The sequence below is a fragment of the Toxorhynchites rutilus genome, chromosome 2 (genome assembly GCF_029784135.1).
Source record: "Toxorhynchites rutilus septentrionalis strain SRP chromosome 2, ASM2978413v1, whole genome shotgun sequence".
Lineage (NCBI taxonomy): Eukaryota > Metazoa > Arthropoda > Insecta > Diptera > Culicidae > Toxorhynchites > Toxorhynchites rutilus.
In genome coordinates this window covers 319,117,807-319,137,089 of record NC_073745.1, presented here as the reverse complement: position 1 = coordinate 319,137,089, position 19,283 = coordinate 319,117,807, and the positions used below count along the sequence as shown (strand labels likewise).

Genomic DNA, 19,283 nt, shown 5'->3' with positions numbered 1-19,283 from the left:
TTCTCATGGCTTGCATACCAATCGAATCGGAAATTCTCTAAGATTTGTTTGATATGCTAAACATTACAATTCGCTAATCTCTAAATTCATGAAAACTAGAAGAACTTCCTTTTTTCCCATACATTTGTTCTGCCGATTTGTGTGCTAACCCTACCCATATTTCGAATGCTTATAACTCGAACATTTATTAACAGATGTTTGAAAGATGTTTGCATCAATTGATAGGAAATATTTCTACGCGTCTATCACAATTAATAAAATGTTATTTTTTCATGAGATGAACAATTGAATAGCTGTAAAATGTCAAGCGTTATTTAAACGCCCTAACTGCCAAGGATTGATTGGCCCGATTTACGGTTTCCCCAACAGAGCTTCAAAATCGATGTACCTGTGGAAATCCGCTTTGCAAATATACATGCAAGTCGGGGGTATTTTTGTTCCCACCGAGCTGTGTTTCCCTAACACGGACTTCAAAATCGATGTGCCTGGGGGAATCCGCTTTGCAAATACATGCAAGTCGGGGGTATTTTTTGGTGTTGAGTACTTTTGTACTCGCTTGTCGTTGTGCAGACCGGAATATATTTCCCTAAAACGTACCTTTAAACTGAAAAGCCTGGGAAAATCGTCATTTCAGATACTAGAGATGCATGAACTTTCGCGGTTCGAAAACTACGTAAACATGAGATGTGCAATAATTTCAGAGGAAATGTAAAATACAATGATCGTTTGACAATGTTTCCGTTCACATATTTTGGTAGTCCCAGGCAGCATATCAAACGTAAAAGGACGTTCATCAAATTTATAGGTCGGACTCGATTATATAGAATCGCAATTTCACTTTCAACGTTAATTTTCGAATCCAATACATAATCGAATCACAAAAAAGCTATTTTTCTATTAATGTTTGACATTCATACATTAATGAAAAAATTGTTTTCTTGAGATTCGATTATGTATAGGATTTGAAAATAATTGTTGAAAAAAAAAGTTCGACTATATGTAATCGAGTCCGACCTGTATTTGTAACGAAGAACATAATTTATTACAAAAATTTCTATGCATTCTAAAATAATATTCGAAGTGGTAAACAAGTGGATTGCATAATATAATTGCGTAGTTCTACGTCTAAAATATGCGGTCGTATCCTAGATACAACCCCTTACAATTTTTTGGAAAGATAAGTGCATCTAAAAACAGGTATAAAAAATGTACATATGGATACATTTTTCGCAAAATAATTTACAATAAGCACTGTCAGATGAAGCTTTGATTTTTAAAACATATCCATTAGTTTTTTAATTGAATTGATGTTAATTCTATGTTTATTCCACCATTGTACTTCTGTACTGTACTTCTAAGAGTATGAGTTTCCCCTTGAATACATTTACGTCGCTAACCGTTTCAGTTTTTTCAGTTTTGTTACTCTTTGACATTTCAAATTTAATACATTTAGCTTGATGCCACAATGAAAGGTAGATCATGCACCCACTTATAATCATTCAATTAAGGATTTACTGACAGTTGTCATGAATTCTTTTATTTTCTGGTAAAAGATCCAGCTAATTTTGATGAAATTTGACACGGTTCAGCCATCTAACCTCGGTGAGTAATAATAATTCTCCGATATCTGATTCACAATTCTCTAGTAATGCTCTGAATCTGGGTCTCTGTAAACCGTTTCTACGTCTAGAGTTGACTGTTTTGAATGAAAAACTTATCATTTCATCCGATGTTGATAAATTTGAGCGCAGTATATCCTGATGGATAATGCATTGGTAATTTATAACAAAAAGGATAAAATTGATTGAATATTATCATCAATTTTGTCTTCACCATGTCTTCATACAAGATACTTCATCTGTCGTAATCGATACCAGTTTGTGTATTGGCAGTCCTGTTTTAAATTTAAATCATTACTGGCTCATTCTTCAAGAGAGAAATTGACGTAGTGGTAACTCCAATACCTCTCACGATAAAGGTCACGAGTTCAATTCTCACTCCCGACATTCTTCCAAATTACCTTCGACTCAGTAAGCATTTGTTTGAATTGCATCCGAATCAATTCTCAATGAATGAATATTTCGAATGATTGCTGGTAAGTGCAAGCTCTGTTCTTTGCTTCTTTCGTACATATTCTGCGAACACATTCGGGGATGAAATTTTTTCACGTTCGTTCAATACGGTAGCAAAATAGAAGTGGGATTGGCCAGGGCGAGCAAAATTGGCCCATTGAACAATCATGACTGAGCAGGTGCCCATATTCACATATTTTTGTGATTTTATTATTATGCTTTGGAATCAATTTTTGAGCTGTTGAAACAAACTTTTGGGTAATTAAGTAACAAACATCACCAGGTTTATCTTTCAAATGAACTGTTTGTCACGCATTTTACCTCAGCGGACAAAGAGATATCTACGCTCAGAATGGCCTCCTGATAAAATCTCCCCACAAAAAAATGTTACAGGTTACGTCTAAAACAAATTACTTCAAAAAAATACAAGTATAAATATAACATAACGATAAACATTCATTACAGAGACAGTCATAATAATACTAGGAATAAATTATAACTCATTTAAGACACTTTCTAACATTATCTCCCCAACCATTTTCATAGCTTGTTTTTAACCAGGCTCGATCTCGCAAGTCACATTGTAGACATATCCCTGCTATTAAATCAAAATAGATCAGTATAAGCAACAAGCTTCATGTACGCTACGTCAAGATTTAATTATGCATCGCGAATTTTACTCTTTTCAACACATTGAATATGTATTGAAAATATTCACCTACACCGGTCATTGTGTTTCGCCGTGAAATAAGTGAAGTGGCAGAATCCCAACAAAAATATAAATTAAGCTTGCGAGAACTCATCGCTTGGTTGCCACGTTCCAAGAAACGCCGTGCTCCTTTTTCCGCCCCAATTACTCGGCAGCGGCGGCGAGTTCATGAACCACGTGTTGAAGTGAGCTGAGCATGTCGTAATTATTACACAATGTTTCCCACCGGCATTCGGTTATATCTGCAATATAGACATGAGCCACTGTCCTCGCCTCGTAGCACGGGCATTAGTCATTTGGGAAACAGTGATGCGGAGAACGCCATCGATATCAACAGATGGCGCAAAAACAAAGCCACTGTCTACAGCGAATTCCGCTGCGTTTTATTTATAAACAACATTTTTTATCAACTCATCTCCACGAGAAGAATGTGTGACCTTCGACTTGACGCCGTCATGGGCGGTTTCAATTTTTTGCCTTCTTCGTTCGCATTTCAACTGAGTCATTGATTTCGGGCATGCTTCGGAGCATCTCAGTGTGACGCTGTTATCGGCATCGAATGGCATGTTCCGTTAATTGGGTCACATTCGCGGAATCTACTCGTGTCCTGGTCAAAGTAACTATCTGCTGTGTTCCAGAACGCCGTCGCCGGTGGCATGGCGAAAGAAACAAATAAACTTCTTCTCGTGTAGCTTCGTGTGTTTCGTATTAAATGTTACTTTTACGGGGCTATAAATTATCCGCTATATTTGGGCACGATCATATTCTATTGGATCCTCTTAAAAAATCAGTCAAATCCACACAACAAAAAAACGAGCGGATGCGCAGCATCCACTTGTGGGAGACCTTTTCTGGAAACTTACCTCCTGTGCTGTTGTGGATGCCATTGTGGACGTCGCATTCGCACTGGTGGCTGCCACTGCCGCTGCCGACGATGCATTGGAGGTGTTGAACAGATTCTGGCTGGAACGCGTTGGAGGCGTAGGCGGCCCGATCGTTGTGTTGCCCGTTTCGGCGAGGTCGGACATCTGTAAAAGGAGGGGACAGAATGGTTGCGCTTGATGAATGTACGTGCTTAAAATCAATTTATATAATTTATCAGAACAGGGTGGAAGGTGGTTAATTTAAATGCAATACTGGAAAACGCGCGCTGCACCGAAACTTCGTTGAAACGAGGAGCGTGCGATTAGTTTAATGTTGCACACTAAAAACAGAACAGTTGAGAGCAACAGGTAACACAGAAAAACGAATCGGATGAAATGATGACAAAGGAACAGGAAGATTTTTGCTTTCTCAGAAGAATTTGCTAATAATGTCATAAATGAAGAATAAATACAAGCGTTTTTTGGAACAAGAACTTGTTTCGAAATTCGCTGGTGTTAGTTCTCGTTGACGATAATTAACACTCGAATGTTTGTTTTTCAGTTTTGTTTCTCACAGGCTTTATACCAAGCGAATGTGTTTACTAGTGTATTTGACGTCAATTGCTGATGGTTTCTGCTATGTCAGTGTCTACACTTCTTGGCGCACCTTGTTTCGTGAAAATGAAATCTGAATCGTGCGTAGACTGCAGCAGGAATCATATAGCTCCTGTCATGTTGGTTTGATTGCTATCGTGCCGCAATCCATGATTTACGAATGTCGTTATCGATGTTTATCAACGACGCTTCTTCTCACAAGTGATTTACATAGATAACGATTGGCAAACGAATGCTTCTGGGCTTTGCCTGAAAGAGGATATACCACCCAAATATTTCTCGACACGTGTTAAACAGTGTGTCAAATAAGTTCCGGGACTCTGTTTTCGATAGTAATAAAATTATGTATCAGCAGATTGTCCATCCAGATCAAACGGTTACTGGAGAATATTATCTTGGAGTTTTAATGCATTTGATGGCCAGAACCCACCGTATTCAACTCGAATATTACAATTCAAAAAGTTATGATACTACACGATTATGTCTCGAGTCACAAGTCACTGATCGTTTGTCAATTTTTGGCCTGAAATCGCGTCTTTTCTCTTTTTCTAAGAAATAAATCGAAATTTAAAGGACAGTTTTGACGAAATTGATGCCATTCACACTGCTCTAACCGAAGCCTAGAACGCTATTTATCATAATGAGCTAGAATACGCTTTCCAGTCGCTGTTAATTCGAGGTAAAAAGTGAATTGCATTTGGATGAAAACACTTTAAATCATAACAATAACAAATACTCAAATAACTTGTATAGAAATTCATTACTATTCCCGAAACATAACTGATTTTACACGCACAACAAAATGACACATACTGAGTTTCAGATTTTAGCGTTACGTAGTTGATCGTTGATCGCTTGGGCAATATTAGGTAATGTTGCAGAGGTGATTATGCAGAGATGATGTTGTAGCATTTCAAAGCATTGATTAGAGGCGAATGAACTGCAAAGTTTAAAGCCTCTTAAAAACAAAGAAAGGAAGAACAAAGCATTGAGTCATCTTTAGGTTTATGAGAGTGCGAGCTGGATGTTCTCTCCATCAATACTACTAAATAAAACCACTCAAAATGATTGAAATACATGATTTTGTATGGCCACGTGCCTTTTTCGACTCAGGATCACAGCTCAATTTTGCGTCATAGCTACTGATTCAGAAGTTAAACCTCAAACAAATTAATATTTTCAAAGTATTGGTTAAACTCGACATTATTTTTTCACGCACAAGGTCACGAGTTCAATTCACACACCCGACATTCTTCCAAAAAATGGAAGTAATGTGACAAACCAGCCAAAAGTGCTGAAAGTCACTATAATACAGAAAAAAATAATTTCTCATCATATTCAACAAAATAAATAGAGATAAAATTTAGTAAATATCAAGTGTAATAAATAATTATTAAGACAAATTACTCACAGACTATAAAAACATTGGTTTCTACCTTATTAACAATAGAATTAAGGAAAATTGTTCATATATATATATATAGATATAATTTATATGTTTAGTTAAGAATTCTGCTCCTTTAAACTTATGTACTTGAATGGTTCCTTCGGTTTCGCGTTGTTTGTAACCATAATGAAGCCCTTTTCGACAAAGTATGATGATGGAAAAACGAGAAGATATTTTCAGCAATGTCTCATATCGCAGGATACTGTTTTTCAATGTTTCGTTATAACTATGACATAACATATGACAACCTTGGTTGTACTGCTGCCTCATCTGTGCTGATGATAATCAACTTTTGTTGCATTATCACCTTGGCTTGTTCCATGGATGTGATATAGTACTGATTTATTATCCATTGAGGAATTCGAAACTTTTGAAGATCTAAAAACATTTTAGTAAAATCCTTGTGTTATGCGTCCAAGTCTTGAAGCCTTTGTGATAATTTTGACAAATGCGGAAACTGTGAATATTCCCCTTCTGCTTTAATTTTGTTTTGAAGGTTTTGTAGTCTCTTGGTAGTCAGCGAACTCCAGCGTGTAGAAGTAACCGAGTAAAGATTTCGTCGTTTTTCTCATATAGCTGAGCAAAAAATCGAGTGTTCAAAGAAATGCTTCGAAGGTTTTTGGTAGCACTCATAACATATAGTAAAGATTGATGCGATCTAGGGCTCAGATTTTTTGCTAATAAATGCTGTCTGTGAATCACGCAGTGAATGGCCAGTGCCGTACACAGTTGTAACTTTGAGTGGGCTGTAAAACCCCGATGACGACCAACCATTGATGGAGCAACATCAGTATGAATGTTCTTCCACGGAATAGCTTTTTCGGTAAAAAAATCGATCGATTCTCCTCTGGTATCAGTCTTCATCAGGGCTTGGAAATATTGAACTGGTTAAGAAATATTGGAAATATATTTATATCAGCGTAACGCGTTCATTTCGTTTTTCGACACTACTGTCATTTATTCGACGTCAAACAAATTTACATATGTGTTCATTCATATTCATTCTGTTCTATCTGAGCTTTCTTAAAAGATCGAATCATGAGACTTCATTCACATTTATTCATTGCCAGTGAATTGTCAGGAATATTGTGACTGTTCATTTTCAATATCCCGATAAAAGTGTGATTAATTGAAAATTAATTAAATAACTCCGGAATGGCATCGCAAATCGGTGGTTTAAGCGGAAATGTCAACATCTTTTGTCAACATGATCTGCAGGCACATTCTCAAAAATTTCTAAGGATTACAAACGGCGAGGAAGCATTCTGCAAAATCGAACCGACTAGCGAACTTCGTTAATTTCATCCGCCATTCTAATAGCACAGTTTGACCTGTCTGCGAAAAAAAGTTCGAATTATTCGCAATGCGGTCGTGTCATGAACACCATTTTCTATTTCCGTATAACAACATTTATAAGTATCAAAACAACATTGATGCTCGGTAATTTTAATTTTTAAAATTAAGTGTTCGGAATTTGAGTCAAAACGGTACTTTTTTACTTCGGAATTGGAGTCTTTTGAAGCATTTCCAACAATTGGAATTCATATTCGTATTCACTATGTGAAATTAACCATTTTAGTTGAGAAGGAAAACTTGTTTGCTTGAATAATTTAAAAACGCCTCTTCCTCGGCTTACACTGTCGATTTCTTCACACCCCTCAGCGCTATCCTCATTTGTTGTCACTATTAAGAATTTTCTGTACTTGCTTACCTTCCTCGTAAATTTTACCGTTTTGTCAGTGTCCAAGAACGATGTTGATATTGAATGAAACGGTATATATCAATGAATGACAAAACTAGGGATATTTCCTTTTGTTCAAATTCCGTGAATGCAGAGCAGAACGAAAAAGAGAATGAATGAAACTGAATGAATCAACTGTGAGCTTGCTGGGGTTGTGAGGTTTGGAGCTGGTTCATTTTCCGGTATCCTGAATGCAAAGATATAATTATCGAAATTGAATAACATTTTTCCCTCTTCGCGGCCCATCTCAAGTTTCCTGAAATAATTTAAAAAATTTTTTGTTACGCCATCACATAGATGAGTAAGCATTTTGTTAATTATTTTTCAATCACTTCATTCTAGTGATAGTGATGCTATATTAGGAGCATGTTTGGACATGAATTTGATGATGATCGCATATATGTTTAAAATACAGAGAAATATTAAACATGCCTGAAGGACTCATACGCTCAAACACATTATCTTGCACGAACCTGTTCACTTTTTTTTACTTGTCGACTTTTTCATCTTCTATTTTATGAACTTTTTTATTTTCATCTTGTGCACACTCATGATCTTGTTGAGTTTTTCAAATGTACAGCAATAATATTTTCTCCAAAGATATTAGTCATTCTCAGGTTTGCCGCATATACAGATCTGTATTTTACAGATTTTTCACCAAATTTCAGATACAGAATCTGTATTCAGATTTTCTGCAAAGATACAGAATTTAAAGATAGTTTTTCAAATTCAAATTTAAATGTTAAATTCATTTTCTTTGTCTACCGTCTTACTAATAAACTTTGTCTTTTTATCGTTGTATCATGAAGCTATGTACCTTGATTTATAAAAATGTTGAACCATATGAAGTGTCGCCTCACTCATCCATTCCTGCTGAGGATGTTCTTGGGGCACTACTTCATAATTCCACATTCATCAGAGTATGTGGAGTGGATATTCTCGCTTCACAATGCCAACAAAACAACGTTCTGAAATCGGTTGGCTTCCACAATGATGGACTCTATTTTGAAAGCAAAGAACTATGTATCGACTCATGGAGGAGCGTCAAGGATGAAATTGCCGGAAAATTTAGGAAAAGCAAAGTTCAATAAAATGATTATGAGAAAACTTTTGTTATGATTTATTTTGTTGTATTGATACGACATAAGCAAACCATAAATAAGAATAATAAATTCAAAGTTAAAATAAACCTTTCCATTTTTTTCCGTTAGTTTTTCGATACAGACTTTTTTGTTAATAATAAAGACAGATAGACCCCAGGGGGTCGATACCACAAAAATTTTTATTAATTGTTTTTATTAATTCGATTATCGTCTTCATTCAAATCACAATCTGTATCAACGAACATAAATCAATTCCTATCATCAAAGAATATACTGACATAAGGTGAGGAATTCGCCTTGAATTTCCTCGCCTGACTATTCAATCACAGCCATCAGAAGCATTTATTTATTTTTCGTAGCAAGAGTTGGATGAAAATGCGCTTTCTGCTCTGATTCAATGAATCAACGAAAAATTCTCATACACGTTCAATCATAACGTCCCGGAATACTCTTACGCCTAAATGGCTACCGTGTATTGTATCATATGCAGTGGTACAGAAGAAATACTCTTACGGCTGAAAATGGCTACTGTGTAATGTACAATTTATAGATACGGTTAAAACATGTAACTTGTACACGATTAAAATCCGGCTCTGTTACAGCTAAAACGCTAATGAGCCTAAATAAAATAAACAAATGGGATAAAAAAAATCTCGTGTGAATTTATGGGTGTTTTGGACTCACTTGTGACTGTTTCTAATCGTACATTCAAATTTCGCGAATTCGTTCATTGTTTCCAAGTTAAAAGTCAAGCTGGACGCGAGGAAGGCATTTTCCAGAGGCGAGAACTGTTTTCTTCGATTGAAAACAAAAGGTGAAATTTGGTCACGCTGTGGTTGCTATCACTACGCCGCCAAAACGTAACCGGTTCAGTCCGGACTTGCGTTACCGTTTAACGAAAGGTGGTGCATACACAAATTTAAGGATTATTTATTTGGGAATGATGTTTTTGAGAGCATTTGAAATGTAGTTTTGGTGAAATCATACTGAAAAGCTAATTTGATATTAAATAAGTTCAGTGTTGCAGGGTCGCTCTAGATACCAAATCAACATGTTAATGTTGAGGCTGATTTGAGGTTAATTTGGAAGTTTTGAAAAATATGAAAATAAAACAATATTTATATTTCTGACACCTTTGGTGTAGTCCTACGTCTCTCCGTGTATGTCCCCGACATTACCCATCTTTGACGAACACACTTTTGGACATCGTAGCTCCTTATTCTTCTTACGCCTTTTAATGAAGAAAATTCGAATCGGACAATTTCAATCGCGCAAGTTGTTGTCATTCATTTTCGGGAAAAGTGTTTAAACTTGACGTGAATATCTGTTTGTGAGATCATTTGTGCGTTTTTATCCGCGAACTGACGCGACTAATTAATACAAATCTGCCTATTCATTCAACTGACTTCAATCCACACCCCCATACCCCCCTAGGACCGAAATTGTTACCCGCGTTGCGTACGCGTGTCTTATTTTTTACGTCTATACAAAAAGGATCAAAAATAGCGCTCACACACTACACGCTATTTTATACGTGTGAATAATTTTCGTGTACGATACAAAAAATCTAGCTCACCTGTAGCGTTTGTCAAACCACGTTGAACTCAAACGTCGATGCATGCATACATGATACATGGGAGAGAGGTTGAAACGTTTCGTTTTGGGGGAAGTCACTTCTAAATGCAATGAAGACAATTTGATTGGGAGGAATAAAATGAGGAAGTCGAAGCAGAGGGAGAAAGTGACTAAACGCTCGACTGACTGTGTAGTCGATTTGGCGGAGAAACTGCGTGAAGAAGCACAAAGTCATTTCCGAATGAATACGGATTTAGACAGTTAGATAGTCAGCTGAATATCCTCAGTTGACTATAACTATGCCGAGCCTATGCCTATATCCATCTCGATCTGGACCGTGTATGTGGCAAAGTATGCAAAAAGCTTTTGTGTCTCTTGTTTCGCTCGCTCCTATTGATGTTATCTTGCTACACCATATCTATCTACCAACTATCCAACTTTAAATTCCGAAAGTAAATTGAAATAAAACACACTTAGAATTCTAATTTCGATGAAACTTTTATTTCAAATTAAAGTTTGGTTTATGCCATTATGTGTGAAATACAACATCATTCAAATGTCCACCTAGGGCTTCCTCGCACACCTTGATCCGGAACAGGTGTTTTTCGATGACTTTTCGGCACATATGGGACGGTATCTCAGTCATAACTTCACGAATGTTGTCTTTCAAATGTTCAAGAGTTTGCGGAGAGTTGGCATAGACACGGTCTTTCGCATAACCCCACAAAAAAAGTCTAGCGGGTTCAAATCGCATGATCTGGCCGTCCAGATCATTGGATCACCAAAACGCGAAATTATGCGTCCCTCAAATTTCGTTCGCAATATGGCCATGTCCTGCTGAAACCACATGTCATCCGCATCCATATCTTCAATTTGTGGCAAAAAAAAACGGTTAACATGCGGCCATAGCGCTTACTATTCACAGTTACCGTCTCGCCGTCCTCATTTTCAAAGAAATACGGCCCGATGACTCCACCAGACCATAATGCGCACCAAACAGTGACTTTTGGTGGATGCAATGGCCTCTCAACAATCACGTGTGGATTTTCTGAGCCCCATATACGGAAATTTTGGGTGTTCACATAGCCACCGAGCTCGAAATGTGCCTCATCGCTGAAAAAAATTTGATGCGAAAATTCAGCATTTTGCTGCTGTTGTTCGTTCACCCAATCGACGTATGCCCGACGCATTCCATGGTCACCACGCTCTAATTTTTGTACCAGTTGGACTTTATATGGATGTAGGTGCAAGTCCAAATGCAAAATTCGCCACAATGATGTGTTTGACAAGCCCAATTGCTGAGCACACCGTGGAATCGAAACATTCGGGTCATCCTCCACACTGGCAGCAACAGCAGCAATATTTTCGGCCGAACGCACATTACGATGATGCACAGGTCTGACAATATCCGCTACGGATCCAGTTTGTTCGAATTTACGCACTACATTAGCGATTGTGTGCTCTGTAGGCCGTCCATGACGACCAAAATCCGTCCGTAATGCTCGAAAAACATTTGCCGGTTTTTCATCATTTTTATAGTATAATTTAACAAAATTAACACGTTGTGCGATGCTAAAACGATCCATATTGTAAAATGGCAGACATTCAACTAACGATATGATGCTTTGGTTGACAGCTATGTCAAACGGTTGTCAGCGCAGGGATGTATACTTTCGGTAGCCCGAAATGGAAAACCCTGTATATATATAAAAATGGATTTCTGTCTGTCTGTCTGTCTGTTTGTCTGTCTTATTCTTATGGACCCGGAAATTACTGAACCAATCAACATGAAAATTGGTATGTAGGGGTTTTTGGGGGCGAGGAAGGTTTTCATGATAGTTTGAGACCCCTCCCCCCTCTCTAAGGGGGGGGGGGCTGCCATACAAATGAAACATAAATTTCTGCATTACTCAAGAATTAATCAAGCAAACGAAACAAAATTTGGCATGTGAAGGTTTAAGGGTGCAATAAATGTTTTTTTTAAAATGTTTTTTGTTGCCATACAAATGAAGCATACATTTCCACTCAATTCAAGAACTAATCAAGCAAACGGAACTAAATTTGGCATGTGGAGGTTTTATGGGGAAGAAACATTTCTAAGGTGGTTCGACACTCCTCCCCCCTCTTAGGGTGGACTGTCATACAAATGAAAAACAAATTTCTGCATAACTCGAAAACTAATCAAGCAAATGGAGCCAAATTTGGCATGTGAAGATTTTAGGAGACACGAAACGTTCCTATGGTGAATAGACACTCCTCCCCTCTCTCTAAGGGGAGAAGAAGGGAGGGGTCTGTCCTAATTCTATCATATTTTATGTATCAAACATTTATTCCATGTAACGGAGATACATGTTATTTGCAAGTGGTTGAAAAGTCTTGAACGAGAATTGTGTCTGAAAATAATCTGATGAGTTTTGGTAGAAGTACTAGGAATTTTTAAGTAAAAGCTTAACTCAACGGGGTCGATTAGAAGATCAATCAATGAACAGTTCTGCGATTGGACTCATGAACATTGCGCTTAGTAAGAAAACGTGAATGTTTGAAGGTATTGATAACAAAAAACAAATTTTGGGCGGGACGAAGTTTGCCTGGTCAGTTAGTATATTATACAAATTCTTACCAGTATTTGAGAGTCATGACATTTTCTGTTATTTTTAGGCTCATTTATCGTAATAAATCGGGATGACAAAACATGTGCTAAAAATTAATTTTGGGTGTATGTATAGAGGTTGGAGGAATAGTTTCTCCATTGTCATTTTTACTTCTAACCAACGGAGAACGAAGCAAAATGCGTCAACGTCAGTTTCAATTGGACAAATAACATAAAAAATAGACTGCTCAAATCGAAATATTCGTTCCCAAATGAAAATATCGCCGTCATAATTTCAAGTAATAATGAAACGAAAATTAAATTCTTCTTCTATATTCAAAAAACGAAAAATACATTCATATAAAATGAATAAAAAATTTGTTTTGACTCGATTATATACAGGATTCGATTATATGCAGTGAAAATAAATCCGAGATTGTATATATTCGAGTCCGCCCTGTATTAACATGTACTACTCGCTGTCAATGATAAAACTCAAACACTGAAAGCGCGGAAAACGGCTTTTATACTTGTTGCATGTATACAACTGATCGCCACTATGTTACTTGCTCCTTTTAGGTAGCAAAACCGGGGAAGGGCGTGGGATTCAGCGCAGCAGTAAACCATCCAAATGGCATTATTCATTGTACAGTCCCGTAGTCCTATTATAGAGTGCAAACGCACTGAAGACACTAAAAAACAAATTGGGATTTTTATTTGGATAATGTTTGACATTTTTTAATTGTTCGATAGTTAGTACGTAATTTAATTCATTTTAATAGATTGTTAGGGAGTATTCAAATCGTTTTAAAAAAAATTTGGTAAATAAATCAGGAAATGACTGAACAATAAGCGCTCAAAATTTGTCAATGTTCATGATGCGAATGTTCTTCTGTTTTTCAATTTGTATTTCCAATGTTCTCGATAGACGTAATCCTACGTCAAAAATAAATTTCAGATGAGACAAAGTTCGCCGGGTTGGCTAGTTTTAAATAAAAACACATAAACAAACATAAATATTGATTTAACAAACCCACTCCTTCAAATGTGAGAATGATATTCTTTCAAATATGATCTCCATTTGAGGTACGAGTGGTGGTTTCCTTTATTTCCCCTGGATAAATGTTATCAGCTCGTATAATCGCATACATTACGACAGATTTCTCAACGCTCGACTAACAAGAACAAATACGCTTAGGAGATTTATAATTAAATCTTTTATCGTATCAGAAACCTTAACAGTCGGAATTGTACAACCGACTCGTACATTTTTTTTTGATAACAACACATTTTAAGGTGACTCTCCTTGCCTGGTAAGCAACTTCATTTTGCTCAATCATCATCACACTTCTACATAATTAACTAATTTTCATAGATTTTTCTGTTACCTTCCTGGTGAACAATAATTGCATAACTCTGCGTTGTTTGTTGTGGTTAGCATTTCGAATCACAGTGAAACATATACAATTTACTAGATTAGATTTCCCTCTAGTTTTGATATGGTGACAAGCACTCAAAACATGTCAGTCGTGGACATGTCCGCTGATAAAGATAAGCGGAGGATTGGCATTCACCGCTACGACCAAAGCTCCCTGGGGTGGTAGTCTCCTTTATTTACACACACAGTAATTAGCAATTCCATGTATTTTAAACAGTGAGAAAAAAAAAACAACATCACACATTTCGTGTCCGGCGTTTGGTCGATGCTAGGTAACCTTCCAGACACGAACACGAGCACAGGGCCGTAAAACTCTCAGTAATAACTAACCAATTAGACTCGCCAGGAAATGCTAACCTCGTCGTCAGCTCAATGAATTGAAATTTGAATAAAAGTCACACCCATTAACTGGATCACCGCGCGACAGCCGACCATGTGTGAATTTATCACTGCCATAAATATCAATCGCGGTCGTGGTCGGGAACGCCCCGGGATAGAGTGGATGATGATGATGATGCCACTGTGGAAGGGACTCTACAATTAAAATTGTGTCATCCACTTAATGGATGCAGTTTTTTCAAACTTCTATTTCTTTGAATTCTTTGAAGGATTGGCTGTCAACGCGATAACCACGGGAAGTGTTTCAGCTTGAGCGCGATGTCCCATGTTTACACTTAGCTCGAGAATTACTGATCATTAGTCATAAAAATATTGCTACGTGACTGCGACGTTAACTGGAATATAATCTGTGATTGTTCTATCTCGCTGGGCGAAGTTATTGGTGGTGTGATCGTTCTGAGATGTTAAGATTGAAATGTGACCACGCAACCAGGCAGGATATGGAGGCTGGGGTATCCCAATATACAATGCCCATGATTTTACAACAGGCCTGTCGAGAGGAGATCATTTGAAACCTGAGCCAATTCATTGACGAAAATGTTTGTTATGAACCCTATGCGGTTTTATTGTGATAGTAAAATTGTGATATAAAATGGAAAAGCATCTACATCTTCTTCATTATGCACTAGCAAACTTCGTCCCGCCCAAAATTTGTTTTTTGTTAACAATACCTTCAAACATTCACGTTTTCTTACTATGAGCAAGTTCACGGGTCCAATCGCAGAACTGTTCATTTATTGATCTTCTAATCGACCCCGTTGAATTTTGTATTGCAGCCAGTAGCGTAGTGTGCGGGCGGCAAACCCGGCATTTGCCGGGGGCGCTGTCCCTTTGGGACGCCAATTTTCCAATAATTTTCAATTGCATTTTTCCCCGTATTACATTTCATCTTTCAATTGAGTAGAAAAACATCCATCAAGAGTAGTTACAAGTTAATTTACTAGTAGTTAAAAAAAAGAGTAGTTACTTCTGTCCGTACATGAAATCAATACCTCTCTCTGGTTTTCGCAAAATTGAAACACCCAATTGCGTAGTTTTACAGTTATTGCTTAATAGTTATTGCCCTGTCTGGAAGGTCGAAAAATAATGAATGATCGTGAATTGAATTGATTTTCTCGGATGTTAGGAATAAATTGAAATATTCTGGTTATTTTTAAGGTAAATTTCAAGATGCATTTACCATTTTTTAGTGCACAAATAATAATTATTGCGCCTTTGAAAGCTGCGCGGATGCGTTTTGAAAATCGGTACCTTGCAGGTGGTATCGGTTCTGAAGCAACGGGGTGTCGCAGAACGAATTCCAATGAATATTTTAAAACCTAAAGCGCCACATAGGGATTTTTGGAAATTCGAAAAAATTACAATATGGTGGGCATTTTTATTAAAAGTGAATATTTTCAATGTAAAACGCTGTTTGAAAGCTCATCAAAAATCGAAAAAATGGGATATCAAAATACGTTTTTGATAATGCATTCTTACATGCTGAAAAATAATATCAGCCAAATCGGTCGAGTAGATCCTGAGATATTGATACCACCAACTGGAAAAAATATGGTTTCGGGAAAAACGCGTTTAAAAATTCGTACATCAATACTACCGTTCTGAATCATATTTCGGACACTTTGTTCTAATATCTTGAAATACTTAATACACTGATGATATAACTATAAAATTAATATCACAATTGCTTCTTTAGAGTAATCCCTTGGTTTCACTATCATTTCATATGAGAACTACATTTGAATTAAACTGAGCCTGTAAAAATAAACGAATTAATAAAAAAAAAATACATTTGAATTATAACATAATCGGCAAAAATTTGCCAACACTACTCATTATCGTTTGTGTTTGACGTTTGCTTAGCGTGAGCACGTAGAATTTACCCGTTCATTAATATTTGAATTTCTCTCATGTTTCATCAGTTCTCATCATCGTTAACAGTTTACTGTGATTGGTTGGTAAGTTTTTCGCAGTTGACTATAAAATATAATCAAGTGTAATGTTATTTTCGTTCAAAAAATGACAAAATAAAGTGTCCGAAATTCGAATTCAACCTGTCCGAAATTTTATTTTTTTTATAAATACTGTCCGAAGCTTGATTCTTATTCGCTTCATTTGAAAAGTATTTTATTCGATGGTTTTTTTTGTGTTTTCAATCAAATAGGTACCAAAGTAGAAAGCTTAAAAGCATATTGAACTAATTTATAAAAGTATCAACCAAATAATATCTGTGCATAAAGTTTAGATCTGTTTTCTGCATCATATGTCTTAAGCGTCCGAAATATGATTCAGAACAGTATATTCCTTGAGATGACCACATACTTTTGGCTGTAACTTTCCAACGAAATGTACTATCGAACAATCCTTTTAGGACAACATTTCTGAGGGCATAAGCTACCCAAAAATGCACAAAAATCGATTTTTTCTCGCCTTCTCAGACCAGGGTCTCCCTTTAACACTTTCGACCCCCCTTCACCCAGATATGGGTGACACTTTTCTCGCTCGAATTAAGTAGGATTTTTAGAAGGTATTTGATAGAATAGGCTCCTGTAACTATAGCATATGAAGAAAAATAATAAAATCATAACTATAATATTATACTGTTGATACTATACTTTTTATTAATTTATAGTACGGATGGTTTGTACTGCAGTTTTTTGCGAAACCCCTATAATATGACATTGGCATGTGTTATTATCATCAATTCGGCTTCAATTGGAAATAAACATTGCTAGATCATGTAAAAGTTATCTACAAACTAAGCTTGATCTTCATTTAATAATTTAATCGCAAGTTTTTTTTTTATCCCATTTATTTATTTGAGGCTCATTAGCATTTTTGCTGTAACAGAGCCGAATTTTAATCGTGTACATGTCACATGGTTATCATATCTATAATTAGCACATTAAACACAGTTGCCATTCGCCAGTATTCCTTCTATACCATTACATATGGTACATTCACACAGTAGCCATTTAGGCGTAAGAGTATTCTTTCTGTTCTTCCATTATCCAGCTAGACCACCGGACAGCGGAGACAGTTGATTGATCATTGTTGAGTTATTTATAGAACAGCAGCCCGATGTGTCTTGCAGAGCAGAGTAGTTGTATGGATGAATCGATCTTATTTCGACCGTGGATCGATCTCCATCGCTGATGATTGTTGCGTGGACGTAGCTAATCTGTAACAACACAAAGATGGTCAAAATGAGGGCCCTGAGTTTTGAACTCACGATCGATCGCTTACTAAGCGAACGCGCAACCATTGTGGCTACGGAGACCCCCTAATCGCAAGTTGGGCTCTGCAAGAAACTCAAAAACGTCGCGTTGGGCGACGAACGTGTTAAGCTGCATTATAAGAACGCATACTATGCATACAGTTGGAACAGCTTGGAGAAGTTATAGCGCAAGAGTGGCCAAAGCGTAGACCGCGGGCGACTGGCCGCCCGCGTAACATTTCCTAATCGCCCGCCTGTCTGATATTTACACGTTACTAAAATCCGTCATGTACAACAGGAGTCGTTCCCGAAAAATATTAAATGAAAAAGGAAGTATCGTTGGCTCCAAATGAATGTTTTGTAGAGTTTGTATTCTCGAGTTTTCTCGAGTTCGAATTTGATGTCGAATACAGCCACAATTGCATCATTTGAAGGTGATGAAATTTTATTGAAACATTAGAAGCCTTTTGAAGACGGTGAAAGGAGTATTGGATCAGGAGATTTATTGTTTTAAAATTTCAACAATGAATCTGAAATAACTGCTTTAGTAAAAAAACAAAATTATACGTTGAACGGAAGCTAAAAGTAAAAACTTGGAAGAGATGCTGATAGAAAGTATTGATGATTTTCGGTTGCTATCCTTACAACTTGACGAATCACAATAACAACTTTTTCATGTTTTCTTTGAAAAATTACTATTACAGGGAAACTTCGATATAACGTACCCTCGTTATAACGTACCCTCGATATAACGTCACTCGATATAACGTACACATTTCCAAAGTGTAGAGGGAAAAAAATTCCAATATTTTTTTTCTGATAAAACAATGAATTATCTGTATTGTGATGCTAAAACAAGTTTTGTACCTTCAATCAATCCCGAAATACAGCTGGTTTTGTAATTCCGGATTCTAAATGAATCATGCATTAATCAACAGTACGAAGGGAAACATCATGAGAAAGGCTGGCTTCGTCTTCTGATTGAAGTTATTCATTGACTTTACTAAAACAGCAACACAATAATGTATTATAGACTACGTTTGTGAGTACTTTATTATGCTTCGATATAACGTACAATTCGATACAACGTACAATTTTGAAAGTGAAATGTACGTTATATCGAAGTTTACCTGTACTATTATTATATTTGTATAAATTAGCGCGATTTATATGTTATGTGATATTTTTTTTATGCAGAAACATGCCAATAACATGAAAAACGCGAGAATTTACGCACAACAATGTTATGAGTCAAACATTATTTTTGAAGAAGTCTCCATAAAAAATGTCATGTATTCCAAAAACTATTAAAGATAGAAAGTCAATGCCTTCGACGAAAGTTCATATTTCAATAAGATCTAAAACTTTGTAAAGTACGCCAAACCGCTATCTTAAATTTAAACAAAATTAGGATTGGTAGTAACTTTTTCAAAGAAAACAAAAACCAAAAGTTGAAAAAGTGAAAGTTTTTCCCTGTTAAAGTGCCAATCATCTAATGTATGGATGATTTGTTG

The 19,283-nt window shown here is 36.5% G+C and overlaps 2 protein-coding genes across 8 annotated transcripts in view; one reads left to right on the top strand and one right to left on the bottom strand.

Moving 5' to 3' along the window:
* LOC129771426 (NAD(+) hydrolase sarm1) overlaps positions 1 to 19,283 on the bottom strand; it is a 157,953-nt gene that overhangs the window by 60,167 nt on the left and 78,503 nt on the right. For all 7 annotated transcript variants that reach the window (XM_055775050.1, XM_055775051.1, XM_055775049.1 and 4 more), the window contains one exon: positions 3,645 to 3,809. In XM_055775050.1, coding sequence (XP_055631025.1) covers positions 3,645 to 3,809 — 165 coding nt within the window. The remainder of the gene's footprint in view (positions 1 to 3,644; positions 3,810 to 19,283) is intronic.
* The window catches only part of LOC129771428 (tRNA-splicing endonuclease subunit Sen54), a 137,040-nt gene that overhangs the window by 72,774 nt on the left and 44,983 nt on the right, over positions 1 to 19,283 (top strand). The gene's annotated exons all lie outside the window — the stretch shown is intronic.